We start from the raw sequence: 26,982 nt of genomic DNA on the forward strand, positions 1-26,982 counted from the left end.
CCTTCCGCTATTAGCCCAGTTTATTCATATTTATTCACGTTAGACACGTGTCAATTAATAGATTGAGCCGTTAACAACTTAGCCACATGCCGGTCCAAAATGTTGTATTTTTTAATTTTTAATTTTTTTTTGTTTTTTGTAATGAACGCATAAGCGTTATCGTGTTGGGCGTGTTGGCTGCATCTTCCTTCATTTCACGTTGTGTACCACAAAGCAAAGGTGCGTCCCAAAAACGATCAGAACTTCAAACGAATCAAACTTGAGTTCGTCAATTGATGTCCGTGGTTCCGCCGAACTTTCTAGACCTTCTTTATTTGTCCGTAAAGCTTTGCACGTTCATTGGTGTCCAATTAACCGAGAAACCGAAACCGCTCACCATTTGTTTGACAGAATGCTTCTATCAACCGAAGCCGCCGAAGTTTCTGTCTCATTTCTTGCATCCTAGTTTTATTGCGTAAAAATCTTTCATGTTATTATTATCGCATTGAATTCAGTGTCTTTGATTTTTACAGACGGGAAGTGGAGAAGTTTTAGCAAGACTAGTGGTTTTGGGGACACGCAAGCAAATGGTATGCCACTATATAAATGCTATACGTCGTGTCATTATATTGCTTTTGTGAATACTAGATTCTGCAATGATATCTGAACTAGACGACTGAACATTTATTCTGTAGGCTGCAGCATGTGGGTTTCTCTTTCAGAAGAACCCATCACATCATGTGATTCATCGTGTTAATGAGTTTTTTTTGTTTTTTGCAAGTATGTTAATGAGTTTGTTATTGACTTAATAACTAGACAATTCAACTTACTAGCTTCTTTGGTTTATAAGATAGTTAAATTTTAGGATCAGAAGAAATCCATGGAGGACCGGGTTATACCTATTTGCACAAATACCTGGGCAATTGCTGCTCGTTAATACATAGAGCCCAATACGCATATGTTGGTCGTACACAGTATATGCACTGGTTGCTGTTCTAAAAAGATATATGAGCCGCATATTTGAGGGGCTAAAATTGAAATTGTTTCTTGTAAGATAAGTATGGTATGTGACTCTGCCTGAACATTGTTTTGCTCTGAGATGGGGGCTCAAGGTATTGTTCTGTGTTTTCTACTGAACAGTTTTGTAAATCTATATTATGATTGAAGTTTTTCTAGAAGCCTGTGGTGCAGGATTACAAGAGTTGGTTTGCTGGCAGATAACCTGGTGATTGGGTATGAAACTTAATAGGGTAAAAAAGAAGCTAAAAGGCAAGAATGCTGGTAGCTTTTTGACTCTTAAGATGTTTTGGACTTTCCAGATGTACCATATTTGGTTGAAATGGAATGCTCATAATCGTACTAATTCTCATAGGGTGAGGATTTTTTCTTCAATTTGTTGCTGAGTATGAGTTATGTTTTGTGTCTGTCTGCTGTTAATGTAGCAGGAGGTGTTTGTAGGTGGGTGCTGGTGTTTTGTTGTGTTGTTTGGTGATTGTACTTTGTGGCTGCATCCTTGTTTCTATTAAATGCTCATTTATTTAAAATATGAACAGATGGGTGATATTTTGAAGGCCAAAGAAATAGACATCTGGGTTACAACACTATTCAGTTTATTGAGTGAGATACTGTAAGAATATGATGCGTTGCACTTCTTCAGATTTTAAGAAAACAATATGAAGATTTCTGTAACTGGACACCTTGCATTCTTGCAAGATAATGTTGCACGAGTTATAATTATATGGTCAAAATGTTGTATATGAGGCCTCATTGATATGTTCTTGTGAAATTACGTAAATGAGAACACGTCTATGCAACAATAATAAGGTGATAAAAGCTTTATCTGTGGAGCCTAATTCATACTGCAATTTCCATTCCACTGCTGGAAGTTATAACTGATGGGTCTAAGCTATGATGATGATGATGATGGTGAAACATTATAATAATTGCATCATGTACTTCTTCCTAAATCTTCTTTTGCGAGTAAGAGGAGCACGGTGGCTCAAGCTTGGGCTTATCAAGCCAGCTGGTATAAAATAAAGTGACACTTTTAGAAAATCGTTATGAATGAATGTAGCTTATAGCACATAGGTGGTTCTTACTGTAGGTTTTGACTGAGGTTTTGTTGTCTAGCGCCATTGATCATTGTATCACCTTTTCTTAATTTCTTTCTATTTCTTTCTTTCTTTCTTTCTTTCTTCTTCTTCTTCTTTTATTTATTTATTTTTTTGTCTCTCAGTTTTGTAACGGAAATCCTGAAAAGCTTTTGAAGGACAATCCCTATCAAAATCAAGAACTCCCTCAGTTGTATGAATCAGATCCTAATAAGAAGGCCATAGGTTTTTGCACAGAAGACCTAGTCTATATGGAGAAGATTAAGGAGTTGCAGGATTACCTTGAAAAGGTAAATGCCAAATTCTTAGTTATTAATTCTTCAGTCTTCTATTCTAATATTTTTTTTTTTTAATTTTTTTTCTCTGATTATTTTCTATCAGACTTTGTTTATTTTAGCGTAAAGTATATTTTGAATTTTCCTTTATTTGATTCAACTGAAAAAAACTTGTTATCGGAAAACATGGCTTATGCTTTCAAAAAGTGGTGGCTTACGCTTTAACAAAGCATAAGTCATTTTCTGGAGATGCATCCCTGCCTTTCTTTTTTCCCTCTCATCATTCTCTCCTCTCCCTCTCAAATATCTCCCACCTCACTCCTTTGCTCTGCCGCCTTCTCCCCATTCTTCCTTCTAACTCTTTCACAACGTAACCACCACCTCCCTCTGCCCTCCTCATTCCTCCGTACTGACACCTTTATACTTCTCCGCATGAGGCCCTTTCCCCCCTATTAGGATTATTCCCCTAAAATTCAATTTGTATGACATTTTCATTTAATAAAAGTGTTTTATTTTCAGGATAAATGCAAAATCAGTCTCTGTGGTTGCCTAAATTACAAATTGCTCTATGTTGTATCAAAGTGAATTCAGAGATCTATAGGGTATGCCAAAAAAACAATTTAGTCTTTGAAGTCAAATTCTGTTAAAACATTTGACGGATTCCGTTACGTGTCACTTCTGTACCAATAAAATGACAACACGAGTCACTGTTAATAAAAAAATATAAATATATTAAAATTATAAACATATAAAACTTAAAAATTAGTTTTATTAAAAAGAAAAAGAAAAGATGAAAGGGGTGGCTGCCAACCCTTTGGGGGGTGGCCATTGCTGATGCCATTGGTGCCCAAATCAACATCTCTATAGTTTAGATATGAACCCCTCGGAGACTGCGACACATAAGGTGTCAAATAATCATAAATCCGTCGTATGAGATCCAAGTTTTGATTTGAAGCCTCTATGCCTTCCTCTTTCAAAGTCACCGAGTATTGGATTTTGTATATGTTCCCTGCTTTGTGCGAAAATAGCTTTTCAGACTCCGAAATCTCATTCATTTTTACACCATAAGAATTGAATGCTCTTTTTTTTTTTTTTTTTTTTTTTTTTTTTTTTTAATTTTTAATTTTTTTTATAAGTAATAACTTTTATAAAAGAAGTGTAAGGCGCTCTTAAGTACACAGGTAGTATACAAGGGAGCAACCAAACTAGCCCCAAAAAGAAAAAGACCTAACAAACCCACGAGACCCTAAAAACCCCAAAACCCAAAAGACCTAAGACCCACAAGAGGCACTCAACACTACATCATGTGAGCCTTGCTTTTCCGACGCCCGTAGGTTGCATAATCATCTCCATAATTAATGGAGCTTTTCAAATTCAACACCTCCTTCCTACCTTTGGTCTTTTGGCGCAAAACCATTGATTCCTGATGAAACTCCTCTTCGCTTACGCTGGCATCTAGGATAGCCAAAAGCGGAACCTCATCCTCTTCACCATCCGCTGCCCAATCCAAAGGCATATCAGGTGGATAAACACCCAAAGGGAAAGGGGATACTCCATCCTCCCCATCCTAGACCTCATCGTCCTGATCTCACACAACCACCTCCCCATATGGACCAAAACATACTAGCCAATTCTGAGACTGGATCAGACCGTTCACCCTAAGGTTCTCACCCTTTTTAGCTGTTGGAGAGTCGCAACAACCCAAATGAGAGGGGGAGCCCCTACCACCTCATATTCCTTAACAACCAGGGTTGACAATGACGCGACCGATAGTTTAGGCAAAACTTGCTCTGCCAAACTCGAGTTGAGAAAACCCCTCTGTAAGAAACCCCTCGCTGGAGGAGTTTGCCTAATAACAACTTTCACAGAAGCTGCCTCGTCAACAACCTTTGACTTTGAGCTTTGCACTAGCTTAGACTCCATAAGGAACAAGGGTACCCCTGGCTCTGACTCAGGAGTGGCACCTGAGAGTGGAAGTTATCCCACCAGTAAAATCTAACCTCATTGCCGCCACAGATTTTGAAAATAATCCCTCATCCATTTGCACAGCTCGACCTTCCCTAGCCTTCTTATAATAATTTTGGAATAGCTTTGAGATCGACGCCATTGGATGAGAGAGACATAGCCTCTCTCCAACCTCAGCAGCCCTTGAGGAAGAACCATTGGAGAAGAGGTGAACTAAAGCCGAAGAAGACCCATTAGGCTTGAGTGAAGCTTCCAAAGACGTCGTAGCTGATTCTTGCGCAAGCAGAGATGTCGAAAGAGTAAGACCAGAGCCATCAGGTCAAGCCCATCTCGAGTAGTGGAATCCAAAACCACATTACCCAACCGGTGAACCTTCGAGGACATCTTAGACCCAACCTCCGGCAACCCCAGCACCAAGTCAGACCCAAAATCTTCCTCTGTCAAGATCTCCGATGAAGAGGTCTCATCAAAAGCTCCGCGGGTTCCTGCCAGAATCGAAGGTCCACGCCTAATGTCTTTGGGCTGAAGAGAAGACCTGAAAAAAGAGCTTAAAACCTTGACCCGAAGACTTGTTAACTGGTTTGAGGTGGATAATGGGCTTCTTGCTATCAATCTTAGGTCTAATACCATTGGGCTTAAAACCCAACCCAACTAACCGACCTAGATATCCTCTGACCAAAACCATCTCTAAACGAGAAAACCCTAGAAACATCTTCAACCAGTAAATGACGAAATTGTCCTTTGTCTATTTCATCTTCTTCGCTGCAATGCTGGATAAAATCGCCGACGACCCAGAGACCCTTAAATCATATTCATAGCTGTTCACCGCTGTTCGCACCTCCTCACCGTCATTCGCCAACACTGACGGAAGCAGATCAAGAGGAGTCACGGACACCGACTTCAACCCCATAGTCTTCTCATCATCTTTGTCCACCAAGCATAGCACTGCTGGGTAGGATTTATTGGACAAAATACACCCCTTTGGTTTCCCCTTCAAGAAAAGCATCTCAGAAACTAGCGGCCGCTCCTTTGCTTCGAGGAATGCTAGCATCTGCCGCAACTCACCCACAACCCGAGACCAACCCTAACCTTCACGGCCTTCAGGGAGCCAAATAGCCCCTTTTTGGCCACGGCTACCACCTCTAGGTAGCGGCCGACCTTGTTACCATCCCCTCGGACCATCAAGGCTTTCACATCCTCCCAGAAATACTTGACGAAGTCCTTCACTGGAGCCTTCAACGCCTCCTCAATAGTGGCCATCAACCACGCTGAACATTGGAGACCCAAAAAAAGGAACTAGCAAAAAACCCATTCCTCCTCTCCTCCAAGCGAAGTTCAGACGCTTCTGCCTTAGCCGAAAAAGAGAAACCTTTAGCTTCCACAGAGAAGCAACACTCCATTTCTGCCTAGTCTGAAGAGCTATAAGAAGAAACACCATGGAGACATACCCATGAAACAGCATGTTAGCACCACTAGCCAAAACCAACACCAAGCGAGCTCAGAAAAGGAGAAATCATAGAGACTAGTCTGTCGCACCCAGCAAAAACGAACCAAAACCAAGCTCTAGCGGGATGCGCCTACACGCACCACCGCTACCGGGTGGAGGAAAAAGAGAGCAGGGGAGATGAGGAGAGAAAACAAAGACGATGTTGAGTAAATATTGAAAGATATTTCTCAAGATTGAGTGCTAGTGCCAGCTTTTTTACTTCCATCATTTGCTTCCATATGCCTTCAAAATCCTTCTTTGAAATAAGTTTTTAGACATAGTTTGATTTATTCTTCAACAACTTTTCCGATTGAGGTTGTCGGTCGAGCAAAACATCCAAGCAAAGTTCTGTTTGGGGAATTGGACCAATAGAGCACTGATTTGTTCCACATCATTTCGATGTAGTCCTGGTGCTGTAAACCCAATTAAGGGAAACTTTGATCCATTAAAGCAATGAGATCTTTTGCAATTCCAACAAACAAAGCAACAAACAACCGCCATCCTTTTTTTTTTTTTTTTTTTTTTTTTTTTTTTTTAAATTTTTAGTTTTATATATTTATATTTTTTATTAAGAATGATACGTGTAGTTATTTTATTGATGCTGATGTGACACCTAACGGAATCCATAAAATGATTTAACATAATTTGACTCCACGGACTAAATTTTGTTTTTGGTACAACCTATGAATCTCTGAGTTCACTTTGATACAATAGGGAGCAATGTGTAATTTAGGCCAATCACGGAGACTGGTTTTACATTTATCCCTTTATTTTTTGAGAATTACTTGAGTATTTGGGCATTCATTTGATGAATGTAGTCCTTAGGTTACATTGCATGTGATTTAGTTGTAGTAATGATATTAATGGTTTGGTCAAAAATTTTGAAATTTTCTCCGTTCTCTCTCATCTTTTCCTCCCGCTCCTTCCTTTCGGTCCTGCTAGTGGTGGCGCGTGTAGGCGCGTCACGCTAGTTCTTGCTTCTGATTTGTCTCGCTGGGTGCGACTGAAGGGTTCGTCTCGTTTCACTGGAGTTGGCCCTCAGTCAAGATGGATAGACGACTTTTTCTAGGGCTCTGAGGCGCGTCACGCTTGGGCTGTGAGGGATGGATAGACGATTTCTGGTGGAGGCAAAAGCTTTTGTCTTCTCGGTTATTGAAGGGGCGTCAGTGCTAAGGGTGGAAGAAAATCGAAAATTTTATTCCGGTGCGGTACTCCTTAGCAACCAGTGCATCGATTGGCTGGTTTCGACTATGGAGGTGCTGAGGGGTGGTAATGGTATGCCCGATTCTGTCAAATCTTTCAGGGAGGGGGCGAAGGTGACGATAGTCCGCACTAGAGGTAACATTAATGGCAGGTTTATGGAGGTAGCGGTCTATGGGGTGGGCGTTCAGAGAGGGTTTCTTCGCATTCCTGAGGGGCGGGGTGGATGGGGTTGGCTCAAGTTTATCACTGAGCTGCGTAAGGCTTTAGAAGTGGTTGGTACTGCGGTAGGGTGCGGGCTCGGTGGTTCCTCGCCGGAAGAGAAGTCAAGGGGGAAGGAGGTGGGGGTTTGGTTCGGAAAGGCTGCGGGACCTCTGTCTTTCGCGGAGGCGGTTTGCTCGACGCCAACCATCTCTGCCTCTGGTGGCCGGAATCTGGTCGCGCAGGAGGAGGCGGCCTGGTGCGAGGAGCAGTTCCCGTTAAAGGACCGGTCTTGCGCGATTGTTCGGCAGGCGGTGGACTGTTACGCCTGGGAGAAAAGCCTTTTGGTTCCGGCGGGGAAAGACCTCTGTGGCGATGGCTTCAACGTTCGAAAAGTCAGAAAGTGCAGTATAAGGGACAGCGATGTCAGAGTCTGCAGAAAGATTCTTGAACAGGTTGGAGTTTGGCTGGATTGGGTGAGTGGGTCTAACGTGGGCTGGAGTAGGAGCTCTTCTGTTGGGCTGAAAATGGGCCGGTGCAGGATCTCCTCAGCTGTGCTTGGTAGGCCACGCTGTAAGGATGGTTCTAAGAAGTTGGGCTCTAAGCCCAACCCCAAGAAGGCTAAGAGGGTTTTCCTGGATCAGGTTTGTGGTCTCGACGAAGCGAGGTTGGACTATGGAATTTCAGGATTGGGCTCTTCGGCGCCGGAAGCCGTGGACGGGTCGAGTTCTACCGTTCGGGGGTTCAAGTTAGGCTCGTCGTTGATGGGGGGTTCTTCCCCGGTGGAGACTCCGGCTTTATCCGCTCATCCGGTTTTGGCCCGGCAAGATGGGTCTAGGTCAGAGAAGATGACGATTGGCATGGATGGAGGGTTGTCGGATATTGGAGAGCTTCCTAGCGTGTGCACGGCGGTGATTGAAGATATCTCAGTGTGTGCGGCGAAGCCCAACATGCGTTTAGAAGGGTCTGTGTGTGGCTTAACCCCGAGTCTGCGTGGGGGACTGGAGTCGGGCCCTAAAGGATTTGAGTTTCCCTCTTTGGGGGCGGATGCGTTGGGAGAGAGGATTCGTTTGTCTCTTCCAGTGATGGCGGACAGTGGGGCTCCCATTTACCCGTCCGAAACAAAATCGGTCATGAGGTATCAGCGGAAATCGAAGGCCAAAGCGAGTAAGCTGGATATTTCCCTGATTGATGAGGCAGTGACAGCTTTGAGTTCGCCGATGACACAATGTTCGGGTACTTCCCAGGCTTTGGACGGGTCTGTGGTTCAGAATCTGCCGATGCCAAGTGGGGGAGTGGGTCTTCGGCGCGGGTTCCTTCTCCCGAGAGTTCCCTCCCCTTTGAGCGATTGCAAATCGAAGACCGGTGACAAGGGCGAGAATCCTAACTCGAATGGATTGATCCAATCTCAGGAGTGGCCGGTAGGGTTTAGCCCATCTGGGGAGATTGTTTTGTGGGATCAGGGAGAGAAAGGTGACTCTCCTCACCCCTTGGGCGTAATTCCTCCAGACTTACTCTTGGAGTGGGAGTCCGATGGTGCTGAGGATGAAGATTCGGCCCTGGCTTTGTTGGATGCCATTGAGGAAGATTTTCATCGGGATAGTATGGGGAAGCGGCATAAGATCAAAGGGAATTCTTCGCGGGGAAGTGGTGTTGAGGCGACTGGTGATTCTCCTGGGGCTACGATTGATCTTAGCTTCTGTGTTAACACTCTAGGAATATCCCACGAGGGGAATGTGGAGGGCTTTTTAGATTTCATGACTAGTATTGATGCGGAGCATCGCATTGAGGCTTCAGTTTCCTCTTCTAAGTTTAAAGGGAGTCGTGAAGTGAAAAACTTAGAGTGCTCGATTAATTATGATGCTAGAGGGTTAGGTTCTAGTAGGGGCAAGGCTAAGCGGACTATTGCGATGTATTAGTATCGGGGTTTTGTGGGCTGTTTTGTAGGGGTCTTTCGGGTTTTTTCTTTTGGGTTTTTCGGGTGTTTTTTCCCTTTCCCCTCTTTTGCTTTTTGGTGTCCTTTTGTATACTTCCTGTATGCTTAGGGGCGCCTTTACGCTTTTAATAAAATTCTCTACTTACTTATCAAAAAAAGTAATGATATTAATGCCCTAAAGATCTAAATCAAAAGTTCTTTTAATTCGTAGTTGGTGATGAAATTAGACATTTCATTTGATAAGACTACAACATATCAATTATGATGATATGTTATGCATATATCAAAACTTTGAGAATCAATGCTATTAGTAGTCGTGAGATTGTTCATGTTTGATTGAAATAAAGTTTTGATTTTTGAAAAATTGTGGCCTATGCAACACTATGAAGATGATCCTAATGTTTTCCACTGCGTATGATTTGCGTGTGATGCATATATCATGTTTTCCAACACCCCAACTTCAGTCCTTTGTACCACCACCACCATCACCTTCCCCTCTACACCACCGCCGCCACTATCACCACTTTCCTGTCATCCCCTCCTTAGTCCACACTGTGCCACTGCACGTGACCTCAAATTCATCATCCCCTACTTCTGATCTGCCATCCTTACCTCCAGATTTGCCACCTTCTTAGCTTTTGGTCTTGGGTGTTTTTGGCTTTTGTAGGTTCTTATTGAGAGATTTTTTATGCAAACATTGGATAGTCATTTTCAGGTCTCAACCAAATAATAGAACACAGATGTTCATTTCTGAAAAAATTATTAAAAACATTTTTCAAGAGAATATGTTTTATGTCAAAACAAATGGATCCTTAATTGATAACTAGGATCAGTACTTAGTAGTTCCAAGGTATTTATTAGGTGCACTTAAGAAGTATGTTTTGCTAGAATTTGGCTAATTGGATGAGTATGTGTCAAACTAAAAATCTTGTTCAAATTTCCATTTTCTTTTAGTTAAGTGGTCAGCGTAAAGCATGAATTTTCACCACCAAAATCACTGACATGATCCAAGAACTTCTTGAGTAACTGCAATTACTACATCCGAAACATATTATAGTTAGGCTTGTTTTCTCCTTTTTCTTAACATACTCTAGTAATTTGAACTACTTTGAAAACTGATTTACTTCCCTAAACTATAAAGTTCAACAACTAAGCCCCAACTTTATTTTTTCAATGAAAGTGCACTTGTCAGGCGGACGATTAGTAATGCTTCCTTACCAAACAATCCTTCTTTGAAACTTAAAACAGGAAAATGTTTCTTGACTTGAATGTGAGATGCCATATTCACCACTGCATAGCTTGATATTAATTTGGAAAAACTTCACTTAACTCTCCTCAACTTTCATTACTTTCACAATCTTCTTCTCAAAGTTTAAAAACTCTCAATTTGGTGCATCAAACTTTTAATTTTTTACAATCTTACCCATCTATTAGGATTTTTTGTTAAATCCTAACGAATGACGTGAAAATGATCAAAATACCTCAATTTGTTTTTAGAAAAAAGGGAATGGTCTGGTAATTTTGTAATTTTATGAAGTTTACAGAGGTATAAGGGTCATTTTACTCTTTGATTGTTTCATTTAACTCCAAACCCTAACCCTAACAGGAGGAGTGATATTCAAATTGTTTAAAGTTGAATACACTAAATTGAGAGTTTTTGATTTTTTTTTTTTTTTTTTTTTTTTTTTTTTTTTTTTTTGAGGGAGGAGATTGCAAAAATGATGGAAGTTCAGAGGGGTTAAGTGAAGTTTTCCCTATCAATTTTTTAGTTTATTCTTGTAATCTCTAGAAATCTTGTTTAACAAGTCAAAAATTTTACAAGCTATCATCACGTAAATAGAATGCTGATTTATGTACCATAACTTTTAACAGCCTCTTACCACATGGATAAGTAATTCTGAGAAAACAAATTTTGAGACTTGTTTTTCAACTTTATAGTTCAGATAGTAAAATGTTTCTGTAAATATTTTCGGGTACTACAAAGTACTTGAGACATAAAAATCTGTTCATGGCAAAGCAAGCTATTGCATTTCTTGGGATTCATCGGTGCCCCTCAAGATTTCAGTGAGGTTCCTATCTTGTTCCACATGAGCCCTATCTTGAAGGTTTTGGTAATTGTCAATTCTTACACATAGCTCATGCACTGGAATGAAACAAATGATAGTTTGTAGTTATTATCTCAGTATTTACAAAACAGAATGGTTTCAATTTTTTGTAGTTTCTAAAGGTCGCAATTACCCATTCAGATATTAAATGGAATTTCCCTGTTAAAAATCGTGAGGAATGTTTTGAACCTCTCATGGCCTAATCTTGGAGTAGATATATTTCAAATGCTATGCAGCATCCTAGCATCTCACACTTTGTTCTCTGTACAAGGCTGAAAGCAGGAAATTACCAATTTTTTTTTTAGCTTTATGCTGTTGATCCTTTCTGCGACTTAAACACCAGCCTGCTGCTGCATGTCCTGTCTTAGGTAAAGAACATGGTGAAGCCAGGTTGCTCACAAGAAGTGCTGAAGGTTGCCTTGAGTTCTATGTCCTCACTCGTCAACTTCCTCTCCTCCATGTCCACCAGACCAAAGCTTCATGCTTCACTCTAAAGGTTGTTAGGTAGTTAGTTTGTAATGTTTCTGGTCTTTGACTACTCACCTGTTATATAATGGCACCTGCAGAGACACCCCACAGGTACATACATGTGCGTGTATTTATTCAACAAAGTACCATGTTAGCTCAAATTCCATTTCAAATGAGGTGTTTCACGTAAAATATTTAATTGAAACAGGTGGTGAATAATGGAGACAAAGTTCGAATTCATGACATTTGCTCTGATACTATGTTAAATCACAAGCTAATATGAAGTGATAAATTTAATTATTATTTTTAGTTAATATTATAATAGGCAGAAGTTAGGACCAAAACCAAAAAAGACTTGCTTGGTCGAAAATGCGGAAGGACAACCTAGACAAAAATTAAGAGCACCAAAATGGTGGATGGTGTAAAAGACTTAAGTTATTGAAGAAAGTTTAGGGGAATATAAGCTTTCCTTTACATGAAGCATCGGTTATTTGAGAAAATTTGATGGTTGGAAAGAAAGAAAATAATCGGGGAGTAGACAAAAACTAGTTTGGACCTAATTTATAGCCGTAGGAGAAACATGCTTTTTAAGGAATCTCAATTTTTTTTTTTTTTGTTTTTAAGTAAGAGCTGCAATGAGAAAGTAACAATTTTATCTGACACTCCTAAGAGCATTCTTAGTAGCCCCACTAAATTTTACTAGCTAAAATAAGGTCATCCACTATTTTAAAACACTTTCTAATAACCTCGTCATTCTAACAATCTAATTTCACTATTCTATTTAAATATTATTTATCATAGATTTTTTTATTCTTTTTCCAACCTTCACATTTTTAAAATATTTTTCTTTTCCTGTATCATCAGCCTTTTGGGTATACCATCAAACACCTTTATTGCATCCTCCAAGATCCCACATTTTTTTCATCAAATTGATGAGGCTGTTAGTTCTGATTTTGAAATATTTCAGTAAATTAGCTTACCAAAATAGCTTTTAGCAAAATGTTATTTTAGTGATTCTATTAAAAATGCTCTTAATTGTCTGTAAAGGTTCAGCATTTTGTAATACTTATGATTCCACATGGTTCAATGTGGTCAATTTTTTTGAAATGAATGAAGAAGAGGTAATAAGAGGGACAACGACTATTAAAAAACAAAGAGAATTAATTTGTGTTGTGGGAAAAATTATTCTTAATAAAGTAAAAGAAAATCCCAAAAGTGATTAAAAGGAAAAAATAATGGAAATCCAAAAACGTTTTAAAAAAAGTTGTATTTTTTTTTTTTTTATCATTTAATTTAATTTAATTTATATTTTATTTATGTTATGCGGGGTTAAACAAATGAATAATTCTATATGTACATTAAGTGTCCATCAACAAATGAGGTGGCCTTTAAAATCAGCATTGAACATGTGATTGATCAAATGATGATTTTAATTAAATGATGATTTTAAAAGCTACCTCATTTTTTGATGGACACTTAATGTAATCCTAAAATTACTCTAAACAAATTGACTTAAAATTGAAGTAATTTTAATAGTACATTAAGTGCATTAAATGGTGATTTTAAAAGTCACTTCATTGTTTGATGGACATTTAATATACATATAGAATAACTCTTAAAATTGATTCGTTTATTAAATATGTTAATTTGGGTCAGCTTGAACTGACATGAACTTAATTATACAAAATATAAACCTATTAATTTCGTGTCAGATTCTAAAATCTCGTTCACGATAAATAAGATAAAAAAGAAAGAAAAAAAAAGAAATGCAAGCAATTCTCACAAAATAATCGACTCGTACGCGTGCGAACAGTTAGACACGTGCAAACAGAAACGTCCTTGGTCCTGTGTTGACGGAGAAAACGCAGCACTAAAAAAGGATCTGCGGTCCCGCAATCTCCGCCCAAAAAGAGTCGGTCCTCTGATTGTTTCCACATGCCGGAGAGAGAAAGAGAGAGTTCATTGGGATAAGCATCGACGTTATATAACGAATGTGCGAGTGAATGAGAACCCCGCCATCGCTGCTTTCTCTCACAATTGACTCAGCCCTTCACAACCTCTCCAGCATCGCCGATCTCTCTCCCATCCCGGATCACATCCTCCTCGACCTCTTCCTGGTACTCGCTATCTCTCACCGTTTCTCTTTCGAAGTTTTTTTCTGTGCTAATAATTTGTGGGATGATTTTGGGTTGGTAGTTTATTGTGTTGTTTTTTTTTCACCTGTACTGTGCACTACTGTTGGACGCAAGGGAGATGGGTTGACTTCTGTATTTCCTTTCCATTCCCTCTTCATTTATCATTTCCTTTCCATTTTTATGAGTTTGTTTTATTTTTTTGCGGATTGAGAGGCATAGAGTGTAATGGGTTTTTATTGAACGTCTGAACGAAGTCTCATTTCCAAGTTTTTAGTGCTTTAGATGTTCAAATCAAATTACTCTCGCCATTCTCTCGAGCAGTTATATACTAGTGGTTGGTGATTTTAACTTAAAAATGACCTTCAAGAGACCTCAACACTGCGACAACACTCATAGACGCTTAAACGTTTCGGTAGAGTTTTGTTGCCTTCTTGGGTTTTTGAAGTTTCTGACAACTATGATTCAGGGAAAGACAATTGATCTTGGGAACAGGGCACCTATTGTACTTTAATGTATTATCTTATTGTATGAGAACTCTCATTTCGGTATAAATTAATGTCATATTTTTGGGTTCTTAATTGTACAGTGTTTTTGAGGTGTGGTCCTTAAAGAAGATATTATGAATGTCTTTCATGAGTTTCATGCTTGAGGTAAGTTTGAGCGGAGCCTCAATGCTACTTTTATTCCCCTTATTCACATGAAAGCTGGGGTTGTGGATATTAAGGGCTTTTGGCCTATTACTCTTGTGGGTGGCATCTATAAATTCATCTCGAAAGTCCTAGCAAATAGGTTGAAAATGGTGTTGGAGAAGGTTTTTTCCAAGTCTTATAATGCATTTATTAGGAGGAGACTGATTTTAGATTCAATCCTGCTTACTAAAGAATGCATTGATAGTCGAATCAGATCAGAGGATCATGGTGTGCTCTGTAAGTTGGACCTAGAGAAGGTATAATCATGTTATTTGGGGTTTTTGCTTTATCTGTTGAGAGATGGATGGCGTATTTGTATGCCTACGGTGTGTTTCTATGATTCTGTTAACGGATCTCCCTCTAGCTTTTTCAATAGCTCTCGTGGCTTGAGACAGGCATATCGTTTATCCCCCTTCTACTGTTCATTATTGTTATGGAGGCTTTGAGTAGAATGATGTCTACCACTGTGGATCAGGTTTTTTAGTGGGGCTGAGGAATAATGTCAATCTCCTTGGGTCTCATCTATTGTTTGCGGATGATACTTTGATATTTTGTGAGGCAAATTCATATAACCTCCTTCATCTGCGTTGTCTATCCTTAGTTTTGAAGTTGTTTTAGGGTTGAAGATTAACCTTTCAAAATTAGAGTTCGTTCTTGTTGGCGTTGTGGAAGATGTTGGAGGTTTGGCTCGTATTGTAGGGTGTCCTCTTTGCCTATGAAGTATTTTGGTCTTCCTTTGGATGCTTCAGTATTATTAAAAAGATGGAATGTCATTTGACTGGTTGGAAGAGGCTTTATTTGTCTGAAGGTGGTAGGTTGACACTGATTAAAAGCACTCTTTCCCACTTGCCTACTTATCCCTTTTCCCTATCCCTGTTAGTGCTGCTAATCGAATTTGGAGACTTCAGTGTAATTTTTTGTGGGGTGGAGTTGGTGATGAGTATAAATTCCATCTTGTCAGTTGGCCTAAGATTTGTACTTTGATATTTGCTTGTAGTTTGGGGGGTTAGAAACCTGATTCAATTTAATTAAGCTTTCTTACGGAAATGGTTATGGTATTTTGCCACACAGAGGGAGGGCTTGTGGAGATTGATGGTGAAAGCTAAATATGATAGCATGTGGGGAGGGTGATGCTCCAATGAGGTTGCTGAGTCTTTCGGGGTTGGGGTGTGGAAAACCATTAGGAGGGGGGTTGGGGGTTATCTCTAGATTCATCAGATTTGAGATGGAAGATGGGTCTAAGATCAGATTTTGGTATGATTTGTGGTGTGGAGGCCAACCCTTGAAAGTAGCTTTTCTAGGATTGTTTAGCATTGCTTGTTGTAAGGAGGTTTTAATGGCAAAAGATGTGCAGTTTATTAATGACACACTTAGTGGAATATCTTTTTCCAGATCAATACATGATTGAGAGGTGGGTTGGTCTCTTTGTTCCTTAACCTCTTGTACTCTCCTAGGTTGAGACGAGATGACAAGGATAAAATCGATTGGATTGCTTCCAAAAGGTGGACGTTCAAGGTCAAATCCTTTCCCTGGAAGAGCATTTGGAGAAAAGGCTCCTTCAAGAGTGGGTTTTTTTTTTTTTTTTTTTTTTTTTTTTTTTTTTTTGTGCGCGCGCGCGGACGGTAGTGTTAGGGAAGATTTTAAGTTTGGACAACCTGAAAAAAAGACGCATCATGTTGATGGATTAGTGTTGCGTGTGCAAGAAGAGCGGGGAGACCATAAATCATCTTCTTCTCCATTGTAAAACGGCTAGAGATTTGGAGTAGGTTATGCCTCAAAGCGTAGTGGAGTTGTTGCCTTGCTGGATAGGTTAGTTGGGAAGCCGCTGGAGAGGTCAAGGCTGGAGGTTGGCTCCTTTGTACTTAATGTGATGCATTTGGAGAGAGTGGAATGCTCTGAACTCCGAATATTGTGAGAGAACAGTGTTAGAGTTCAAATCTTTTATGTTCAAATCTCTCTATTTTTGGATGGTGGCTTACAACAATTCTTGTTTTTCTAATTTTTCTGAATTTTTCTTGCTCACTTTTCTCGTTCTAATTAGGTGTTTCCTTGGTGTACTCCCAGTGTACTAAGGGACGCCTTGTGCTTTTAATTATATTGGTTTCTTACTTATCGAAATATATATATATATATATATTTTTTTTTCTAAATTTTTGAATATGTTCTTCCTCTCCCTAGGTCTCTCTTGTATACTTGGGTTGTGCCTTTTTGCGCTTTCTAATAAAACCGATTTACTTATTAAAAAAAAGGAAAAGATTCAAGGAATTTTAACCTCTTCAATGGTTGCTTTGATCTGGTGATACCTCTGGAAAATGATTGTATGATGATGGGGGTGAGGTTCTGATTAGGGGTTGAATCGAAATGAATCATAATTTGAAGAAATTATTGAAGGTTGTTCCACTAAACTGTTTTGTAAAACAACAATTTTAATTTTTAACCAAAGAGTAGGCGCTGGAGTGTGATGGAACCTGTGGAAATATAAGTAAATGGGGTTCTAGGATAGTGGTGGACCAAAGGCATTTGCCCATGGAGGTGGGTCTTGTGTATGATTCCTGCTGTTAATCACATATTACCGGTTGAAACATTTGAGTCTGTTGGAGGCTGCGTACCCAGTCGCATGGCAAGGTCATTATTCAAACCAAAGAGAAGGCAGCAGATAATTAAAACAGTTGTTGATAAGGCAGATAATGAAACATAAGTTATTCATGTAAAACAAGCATTTTTTTTACTGTTTGTATATAAGGTGAGGTTAGATTAGTTTCTAGAGAATTAGGTGAAAGCAGATGAGTTTAAGGGAAATCACAAAGTGATAATGCAAAATAACTGTTTTGGATTGTTTTATTCAAAGTAGATAGGTTTGGCTACAATAGTAATTCTAGAAGTCACTCTTTTGTTACTCTTGTGTCCCTTCAAGAATGATGTACCTTTTAAAATCACCACTTGATCAAAATTCAATAATGATCAATCACAAGCTTAATGGTGATTTTAAAAGTCACATCATTTTTGGAGGGACAAGAGTGACAAAAGGGTGACTTCTAGCATTACTCTGGCTACAGTGGCTTGGTTAGATGAAAGATTATTTTAGGAGAATTTGGGTTGAACCAATATCCTTCTCTTTTTTTTTTTTTTTTTTGATTTTCTCTTTCTTAAATATAAACATTCTTCTTCACTTGTGAGGTCTAAGTATTTTTGTCATGGAGTGAAAATTGAATTCTGATTTTTGTTATGTTTACAAAACCATTAGGAATTGTTTTGATACTACTCACTGGAGCCCTTACTGTTAAGGTTTTGTTATACATCAACACCAGATTTATGGAATTTTTCCTGTCTCGTCTTATTCTATCTGTCCACCTTTTTCTCAGTTTCCGGTTGAAGTTATGATAAACCTAATTTGCTTCTCTTCTGCCTGCCAATGGTCATTGACTAGCTTTAAGACCAATGTGTTAGCATGTTTCTGCACAATGTAGGGTTTAGTTTTCCTCATTTTGTTTGTCTATTAACTTTGTCATTTGGTGAAACTATAGTGCAAATATGGTTCATGGTTTTTCCTATGATATGAATATATGGAACTTAGACTGCATTTTGCGGCTTTACCTTGATTATTTTGCGCCTCCGCAGTACTATGCATGGCCCTCTCCCATTTGTTTCTGAACTTGTTTTGGGTGATTGTCAACATTCTTAGAGCAACATGTACTATTTGTGATGGGCAGAGAACCTTGGGAGCTGGTAAACTGACGGAAAAGGTTTTGAAGCTATTCATGGCAACTGGCAAAGATGAAGTGATTTCACTCATTGAGGCACTCAATATCCAGCATCATATCCTCGCCCCTGTACTTCCTACCAGTAAGTCATAGCTTAACATTTCTGTCTTCCCTTCCTTTCAGTAAATTTGGAACTTAGAGCAGTTCTATTCTTACATTGGCAGGATGTTCTGAAAAGTTTTAAGCTAGTTTTTAAACTGTGAGCACACCTAAAAGCTTTCTAGTCCAAACATCGGCTGTTTTAGGAAGTTTAAAAAGGTATTGGTTTTGTATTATTCTTTTGATAACGCTTGGAAGATGTCTCAAGCAAATATCAAGGATGCTGAGGTCGATATTGTGATTGGGGCACTCCACTCTGACCTGACGACATTTATGAATGAGTGGAAACCTGTGTTTTCGCGGTTCCACCTGATAATTGTTAAAGACCCTGATCTCTCAGAGGAACTCCAAATACCTGAAGGCTTTAACCTTGACGTTTACACTAAGTCTGACATAGATCAAGTTGTGGGTTCTTCCACTTCCATTCTCTTCTCTGGTTACTCATGCAGGTATTTTGGTTATCTTATATCCCGGAAGAAATACATCATTTCAGTTGATGATGATTGCATTCCAGCTAGGGACACTAAAGGCACTCTAGTAGATATTGTGGCCCAGCATATTACCAACCTCGCAACTCCGGCGACCCCTTTCTTTTTCAATACACTCTATGATCCTTACCGTAAGGGAGCCGACTTTGTTCGTGGTTATCCCTTTAGCATGCGGAGTGGGGTTGAATGTGGCTTGTCATGTGGACTGTGGCTCAATCTAGCAGACTATGATGCACCAACACAAGCGCTCAAGCCAGAACAGAAGAATTCTCGGTATGTGGATGCTGTTATGACTGTGCCGGCAGGGGCTTTGATGCCTGTAAGTGGAATCAACATGGCTTTTAATCGTGAGTTGGTCGGGCCTGCTTTGCTCCCAGCTTTGAGGTTAGCAGGGGAAGGGAAGTTGAGGTGGGAAACAGTGGAAGATATATGGTCTGGAATGTGTGTAAAGGTTATATGTGATCACCTTGGGCTTGGTGTGAAGAGTGGGCTACCTTATGTGTGGAGGAAAGAAAGGGGCAATGCCATAGAGAGTTTGAAAAAAGAGTGGGAAGGGGTGAAGCTGATGGAGGAAGTGGTCCCTTTCTTTCAGTCGGTTAGATTGCGGCGATCTGCAGTAACAGCTGAGGATTGTGTGGTTGAGATGGCAAAAACCGTGAAGGAGCAGCTGGGACAGGCGGATCCGATGTTTGCTCGTGCTGCTGAAGCCATGGTGGAGTGGGTCAAGCTTTGGAAGGCAGTTCAATCCAGCTAAATGCCCCCTGGAGTTTAGGAGGTAGCAATGGAGATCTTCTTACGTTTCCCTTGTTACCAGCTCCCTGTTGACATCTACGTTCTTTGGGGCAGGACTAATTGATGTCTTGTTCACTTTTATACTTCATGGTTGTTTGCTTTGTTTCGATCCATGAAGCAGTCAAATTTATTTAATATTTTCATACATTTTGTTATTGCCTTGGCCATGTTGGAAAAGTTAATGCAAAATTTACTACTACCGCTACTACTAAGGTTGATGCATTATGCTAAAAATTCATGTTTGGCTCTCTCTCTCTCTCAAAAAACAGTCAGGATTCTTTTGCTGGATAATGACGCTTTAGGGTATTCACATTCGGCTCAGCAATTTTTAGTTAATTTATATATTTTATTTAAAAAAAAAATCACATTTTTCTATTTTATATTTGTTTCACTATCTATTATACTTATCTATTATACTTATCTACTTTAAAAATCAATATTAATGCATGAGTTTTTTCACAAATTCGAAATAAATCATTTTTTTTTTTTGAGTTCTCCGTTCATTTTACTATAAAATGTCAGTGCCAAGTAAGCTTATTTTGCCAAATTACCTTAAAATAATATATATATATATATATATATATATATATATATATATATATATATATATATATATATTTATATTTTCACTTCATTAAAAAATTCCCAAAAAAAAAATAAAAAATAAAACAGAACACCAAAAAACTCAACTCCACGTCGTCTTCTTCTTCGTAGAGGACCACCATGCGCTCCTGAGCATGCTTCACACGTCCGTTCATCTCTCAGTCTTTTGCTGACACTTCTGCCTCCATTGTCGACCTTCCCTTCCCTTGAAATGTGGCTAGTTCCATGTACCATAAATTCACATGTCGCACAAAGAACTCCACGCTCACCCAGAACAAGAATTTTTTGCGCACCATTATTTACAGTGAAGCGACCAACAATATTGTTGGCATACTCCAAGTACGGTCTTCAGTGAGGTATACAGGAATGAAACAAGGTATACAAGATGATTTTGTATAGTATTGACCTCTTATTGTTGTTCATAGTACGAAGCATCCAGCAAGAATGAAGAGTTTTGTTCTTATTGTTGTTCTAGTTGTCGCTCCTCTGTTTTCATGTTCAAAAACAGAGGTGAACAGCTTCATCTCTTTCCAAACACCCTTTACTCCTTTCACGACCATATCGTACTCCCTCTCTCTCTCTGTCTGTCACTCTAAAGCATACCCATTTGTGGTCTTTTGCTCACTGCAATGGCACGCTTGCCAGATCCGCCATTCTGAGCGAGACCCATTGCTCAAAGCCATCCCAAAATGGGCTATCTGGGAGACTCTTGGTGTTTTTACAAAGGTGTGGGAAAGTCCAAGAGAATGAAAGCTGCCATTTTCTCTAACAAAGCCTCGGCCATGGTTAGAGTTGGCGAGTTGAAAGAGACTGAAAGTTTTCTTGTATTGTGTTACAAAAATTCTTTCCAAATTCAAGGTGGTGTAGCACAGATTCTTTCCATAGCCGAAGGCAACAGCAGAAGCTAGACCAGCGGAAGAAGACGACGACGTGGAATGCACCAGACGATAGTGGTTTTTTTCATTTACATGGAATGCTGCGTTTCATTTTACACGAGGGTATTTTTGTCTGGTTTTTTGGCTATAAGTCACATGATGCACACGTCAGTGCATTTCCGTCTCATTAAACGGAGCAATTGGACGGAAGGGGGTGGATTGCAAATTTTTGTAACTTTCTTGGATACAATTGAAGCAATCTAAATATTGATACCAGGATTGCAAATTGGTGTAAACATTAGGGGGATAAATTGCAGTTTTCCCGTAGCAAAATCATTCCCATCTTGAAATAGTTGGAACTCCCACAGTACTCATGTATTATTCCTATTATTAAGGGATACTATCTAGATAAGGTAGCACTACAAAAAAAAAAAAATTTTCCTGGCATGTCACTAAATTTTAGTGTTGTGTCATTTATTGATGTGTTAATGTTTGACACGTCAATAAATTTATTGACATGTTAAACATTGGCATGTTAATAAATTATTGACGTATCAAACCTTAACATGTTAATAAATTTAGTGACGTGTCAAAAAAAAAATGACACGACAATAACTTTATTGACGTGTCAAAAAATGACACGTCACTAAATCATGAATTTTTTATTTTTTATTTTTAAATTTTTTTGCTCGCCCGAATATATTTTTTTGGATTTTTCACGGTTGACCTGATAGATAATTTACATTTCCATCAATCCATGGTGTACAACATCAAAATTTACATTTCCATTGATCATTAACAATTACAACTATTCAAATCCAAAACACCAGTTTCAACAAACATACAATCAAACTATCTGTCATTACCAATAGGGACATAGTATGAACAAAATATACAGATTGCAAAACACAATCTAGCTATATACAGATTACAAAACAAGAACAAAATATACAATTACTTCATCACCAACTATCAACGGTAATCGTTGTGTTTGAGGACATGTCCGGTGGCCTTTATTCAGTCACCTCTGGATGAATGGACGGTCATAAGTTTGCAGATCAATACAAGTATTAAATACATTATAATCAATTATACAATGGTTTGACAGATCAATGAGAAGGGAAAAACATATGAAATGACTAAAACATAAAGGAAAAGATGGACAGTACAAAGATGATAATAATTTTGAAGCAGAAATGATCTATTGTCTCCACCCTGCGTTACAAGAGAAATATTATCAAATTCATGTAGTTCAAATATTATGTGTAGGATGATAGGATTCTTTCCTTCCGCTGGTTTGTGTAATAATTGTATCCCATTTTAGTTTGTTCTATGTAACACCATAAATCTTAATACAATTTCTTTTGATTGTAATCAAGCCAAAACACTTGAACCACATGAACACCATATCCATCACAGATATGGACAAGTCTTTACTTAATAATCAAGTCATACACATAATGTGTTGAAAACATTAAGTCATACACCAAACCAACCATCAAGTCTTCACCAAACCAACCATCAAGTCTTCACTCAAACATTAGTTTCCCATTTACATAATTAACTGTGACGACCCTTTTTTTTTTTTTTTTTTTTTTTTTTTTTTTTTTTATACAAAACATTTAACATTAATCCCTTAAAATATAAACGGATCTTCACAGTGGTACGATGATATGTCGCAAGCGAACATATGGTACATACCCCATAATATGTACCTGGTAAATCAGAGTATAACATCTATCTACTATGCAACGGAAAGCATAAACCTAATAGCAGGAATCACATTCTATACATCTATCACAAATTACCACAAGAAGAGCCATTTAATCATTTATTTGTTTAAGTCTTTCCTCAATATAAATACATAACAGAAATGACTTATACAACAAGTGACACAGGCGTCACAAGCCATAAGCAGAACCTATAAGACAATGGACAACCCGTGGTCCACCAATTACGACCGTTGCCGCGAGCTTTAGTCATAATATCCCAAGTACACTTTTACAACGTCATCAACTACGACCGGAGTACCTGCAGCCAAAGAAACATCATCTATACGGTAGTGGGGGTTTGCGACATCCATATAGATGGAATTATGAGCCTACAATCTTAGCATAAATAAATACACTAAGACCTCAGAGGTATATTATTCATTGAGTTTTCGCAAAGAACCAACTTTTCTTTTATAATCATGCGTACACTATAACTGATATAGCAAACACCGACTAATAGAAAACATTTTAAGCATACTATGCAGCTGAGACTTATACGTAGAAGTTCCATTATTAGAAACCACTACATACATCCTCACCTACTATATTACTTTTGATTCAGTGAGATTTAAAAAAAATGGCATTTAAATCATGCAACCATCCAATAGAAATATACATAAGTTATTTCTCATTGAGACTCTTATGCATACTAATACGTCTAGTATAAAACTACTATATATCATAACGTGAAAACAATTTAATTATCATAAAACAAATGCTATGCATGCTTGTCATTCATCGTGCTTGTTTCTGTTTCTTGTTCTATTTGTCATTTTTCATTTGCCAAAGGAATTAAATCCCAGTCTTGTTCGTTTGCCAAGGGAATTGAACCCCGGTCTTGTTCGTTAGCCAAGGGAATTTAACCCTGGTCTTGTTCGTTTCATGCTCAATGCTTATGCACAAATATTATACATTTAATTTCATGGACATGACTTTAACACATGATTTATTCATAAAACATAAACAATTCAACATGTCATTTCCTCTAACAATTTGCATAACTTAAATTTCCAACCGCAGCAGGCATCAAAACATAGCTTAAAATTTCAACCACAGCAAGCAATAAAACACTTCAAATCATATCTCAAAACACTAAACATATTTCATACTTATATCTCAAATCATCTTAAATCACATAAACATTATTGTCATATTTCAACATAATTAAAACTACTCAAAACATCCAAAACATATAATTAACATATTGTTGGTTCGATACGAAAAACATATTATTTGCATTCCTATAAAATACATAAAAAGTAATTTTTCTCAGTGAGTAGAATACTCACCTTGGCTGCATAGGACTCATGACTTCAACATTTCCCTCGTGTTCTAGTTACTTGAACTCTACATTAGAGAAGCAATTAAGGTCTTCATACCGGACACGATCCTGCAAACATTTATGACATTAGATATGCTATTGAATCCCATACTCTATGGCATCCTAACTACCCGCGTGCTCACACATCACATAACCCGCTTGTAAAGCTGATTCGGCACCTTTAGCTACTATTAGGTTAACACTTAGGTTTAGGTTCATATTTTGTCCCGCTTTAATATTTAAGACACGTTTGCTATTTTATTTGTCTCGTTATTATCATTACATGATATTGTCATTATTGTTACTCTTTTTATAGCTTATTGCTTATGTACTAACTTAGCATTATTTACCGGACTCATATTCATGTATATGTCTAAGTATATATATATATATATATATATAAGACCTTAATCTTATAAAACATATTAATCTAATAACTCTTATTAAACTAACTTATAATCACATATTGTAATATACATTCTTTTATTACACTTTGCCTATTTATTTATTAGAGCGTAAGGTATATACATAAACCTCAAAGCTTAATATTATACTTAGGATCAATTTGCTATTAGTCAATCACTCTTATGGACCCTATTATGTCTATTTTAATATCCAAACTATTATCTATGTTTGTTTGATACAATTCTTGCATTTATTTTATAATTAGTTATTCACTTATTTTATCCACCTATTCTTTGTCCCCTATGATATTAATATTAGGCTTTAGGTTTATAACTTATTTTGTTTCTTAATCTTTAGATACAACTATTAGTATATTTTATACTTTATCTTTTATTAGCTACAACTATCTAGGTAGTTTAGATTATAGTAAGGTACTAATTTAATAATTCTTATTAGATTAGATTATAATTCCATTTGTAACATATCCGTTTACTAAAGCTTGAAGCATATGCATAGACTTCTAAACTAGGTATTGTACCTATTGTTAATAGTTCATATCTCTTAGGAATTCTACCTCGATATTAATTATGTCCATTACGATATCTAAATCATTATCCATGTTTATTTGACTTACTCATTTATTCAATGCTGTTTTATTCATTTATTTATATTAATTATTATTTTGCTCATTCAATCACTTACCAGTTTATAACCAACTCAACTCCTACACTAAATCTAAACTCATGAAATATAATCCAAAACCAAATGGACCTAATCTCATCCATAGGCAAAACAACCACAATAACACTTTCCAAAATCACCAATTTTACATACACATATTCAGTCATTTCCTAAAGAGGATTCAATAACCATGAACTTCTCTCCAAACAACATTTCACCCACACCCACGACACCATGGGGAATAATCCCAACAATAGGCAACCCATAAATATTAAACTCATTACCATGAAACCCAAGAACAAAGATACATCCATAAAAGTCTCAACTCATATCCAAACATAACACTCCATTTCAGTTACTTGAAAATTAGTAACATAAATTAAACCCCATCCCTACAAAACTACATAAATCCAAAATGCTCAACTCCAATTTCGGCTAACATCAAGAACTCAATCCATAAGCAAAATAATCTCAAGATATTAATAATTCCAATTTCTACCAAAGCCCAACATCAATTCAAAGACATAGCAAAAGCCCCAAAATTCCCAAACAAAACCCTAGATTCGGACTCAGTTAGAAATCTAACAAATTAACATGATTTCAAGTTATAAATCCAATGGGTATGATGAAATTTCAAAGAAAAGCTTCAATCCTTACACTCCTAGCTTCCATGGAATAAATTCTTTAATAAACCACTCAAAAATCGACTATGATCTTCATAAAACCGAAACCCATTCCACAACAACAATACCCATTCGGTTATTCCCTACCAAAGCCCCCCAAAAATCAACCTAACTTAAACCCACATATAATCCTAACAATTAAACATGATTTTCGTGGTATATAAGTAATGGGTAACACGTGGGTACAAAGAAAAACTAGGGATTTTACCTTACAAAGACCCATGGCCAAAAATCCGTTTCTCCTTCTCTTATTCTTCTCTTTTGGGTTGCATCATCTCTCTCACGGTTTGCTCTTCCATTCAGTGGTTCTCTCTCTCTCGATCTGTCTCTTGAGCGCGTGTGTGTGTGAGAGAGAAATGGGGTTGCAGTGTGCAGGGGAGAAGAGAGGAAGAAAGGAGAAAGAAAATGGAAAGGAAAGAAAGGGAGTGGGAGAATTGCTACGTGCGTGAATGAGAGAAAAGAGGAAGAAAGAAAAGAAGAAAGGAAAGAAAGAGGAAGAGGGAGAAAGTGAGTGGAACACTTGTCCCATTATGGGTGGTTGGGAAGAGATAATGTTATCTCCTCCTAACCAACCGTGTGCTGACACGTAGCAATGGAAATATTCTTTTTATTTTAAAACCCCAACTTCTATTAATAACATCAGGACAATCATTTCTAATAATTATATCATTTAATAATTAATATTTGACTCCACATTTTAATCTAACTATGTTTTTACCAGTACAACTAATTATTTAGTCAAATAGGACCCATTATTATTATTTTTCATTTTAACTCCATTATATTTCATTTCCATAATATAAACATTATCACCTAGAATATAATTATTAGTCACATCTATTTAATAAATACAATTTATTAATTACTAAATTCGTTATTTATTTTCTTGGTCTTTACATTAACAACTAGTAATTGAGTCATACATACAATGCATTGAAAACATCAAGTCATA

At 37.8% G+C, this 26,982-nt stretch overlaps 2 protein-coding genes and 1 long non-coding RNA gene across 5 annotated transcripts; 2 read left to right on the top strand and 1 right to left on the bottom strand.

Annotated features, from left to right (window-relative positions):
• The first annotated feature begins 115 nt into the window (after positions 1–115).
• On the top strand, positions 116–11,978 carry LOC133852113 (pyrophosphate--fructose 6-phosphate 1-phosphotransferase subunit alpha-like). Of its 3 annotated transcripts, none has more exons than XR_009895893.1 (4): positions 116–219; positions 513–569; positions 2,216–2,380; positions 11,627–11,978. XR_009895893.1 is itself a non-coding variant. In XM_062288790.1 (4 exons), the coding sequence occupies exons 1-4, from the start codon at positions 392–394 to the stop codon at positions 11,750–11,752; spliced, it is 381 nt and encodes a 126-aa protein (XP_062144774.1). In that variant the 5' UTR covers positions 226–391; the 3' UTR covers positions 11,753–11,978. The 3 variants fall into 3 exon arrangements, 2 of the variants coding, with proteins under 2 accessions (XP_062144774.1, XP_062144775.1); XM_062288790.1 differs by lacking the exon at positions 116–219 and adding an exon at positions 226–424; XM_062288791.1 differs by lacking the exon at positions 116–219 and adding an exon at positions 226–418.
• Positions 11,979–13,560: 1,582 nt separating this feature from the next.
• Positions 13,561–19,902, top strand: LOC133851531 (probable UDP-arabinopyranose mutase 5). Its single transcript, XM_062287972.1, has 3 exons — positions 13,561–13,843; positions 18,261–18,393; positions 18,619–19,902. The coding sequence occupies exons 1-3, from the start codon at positions 13,730–13,732 to the stop codon at positions 19,650–19,652; spliced, it is 1,281 nt and encodes a 426-aa protein (XP_062143956.1). The 5' UTR covers positions 13,561–13,729; the 3' UTR covers positions 19,653–19,902.
• A 3,070-nt stretch (positions 19,903–22,972) lies between these two features.
• Positions 22,973–26,524, bottom strand: LOC133883114 (uncharacterized). The gene is made up of 3 exons (XR_009902814.1): positions 26,239–26,524; positions 24,230–24,330; positions 22,973–23,199 (listed from the first exon to the last, which is right to left on the bottom strand). It is a non-coding gene; the product is annotated as an uncharacterized LOC133883114 (long non-coding RNA).
• Between the last annotated feature and the right edge of the window lie 458 nt (positions 26,525–26,982).

This window comes from Alnus glutinosa, chromosome 12, assembly GCF_958979055.1.
Source record: "Alnus glutinosa chromosome 12, dhAlnGlut1.1, whole genome shotgun sequence".
NCBI classification, from domain to species: domain Eukaryota; kingdom Viridiplantae; phylum Streptophyta; class Magnoliopsida; order Fagales; family Betulaceae; genus Alnus; species Alnus glutinosa.

Excerpts from the sequence above, each read along its gene's own strand:
- LOC133852113 (XM_062288790.1), top strand. The coding sequence starts at position 392 with ATGCTTCTATCAACCGAAGCCGCCGAAGTTTCT. Across the intron at positions 570-2,215 it reads TGGGGACACGCAAGCAAATG|TTTTGTAACGGAAATCCTGA; the intron begins GTATGCCACTAT and ends TTTGTCTCTCAG. Across the intron at positions 2,381-11,626 it reads TGCAGGATTACCTTGAAAAG|GTAAAGAACATGGTGAAGCC; the intron begins GTAAATGCCAAA and ends GTCCTGTCTTAG.
- LOC133851531 (XM_062287972.1), top strand. The coding sequence starts at position 13,730 with ATGAGAACCCCGCCATCGCTGCTTTCTCTCACAATTGACTCAGCCCTT. Across the intron at positions 13,844-18,260 it reads TCCTCCTCGACCTCTTCCTG|AGAACCTTGGGAGCTGGTAA; the intron begins GTACTCGCTATC and ends TGTGATGGGCAG. Across the intron at positions 18,394-18,618 it reads CGCCCCTGTACTTCCTACCA|CAAATATCAAGGATGCTGAG; the intron begins GTAAGTCATAGC and ends AGATGTCTCAAG.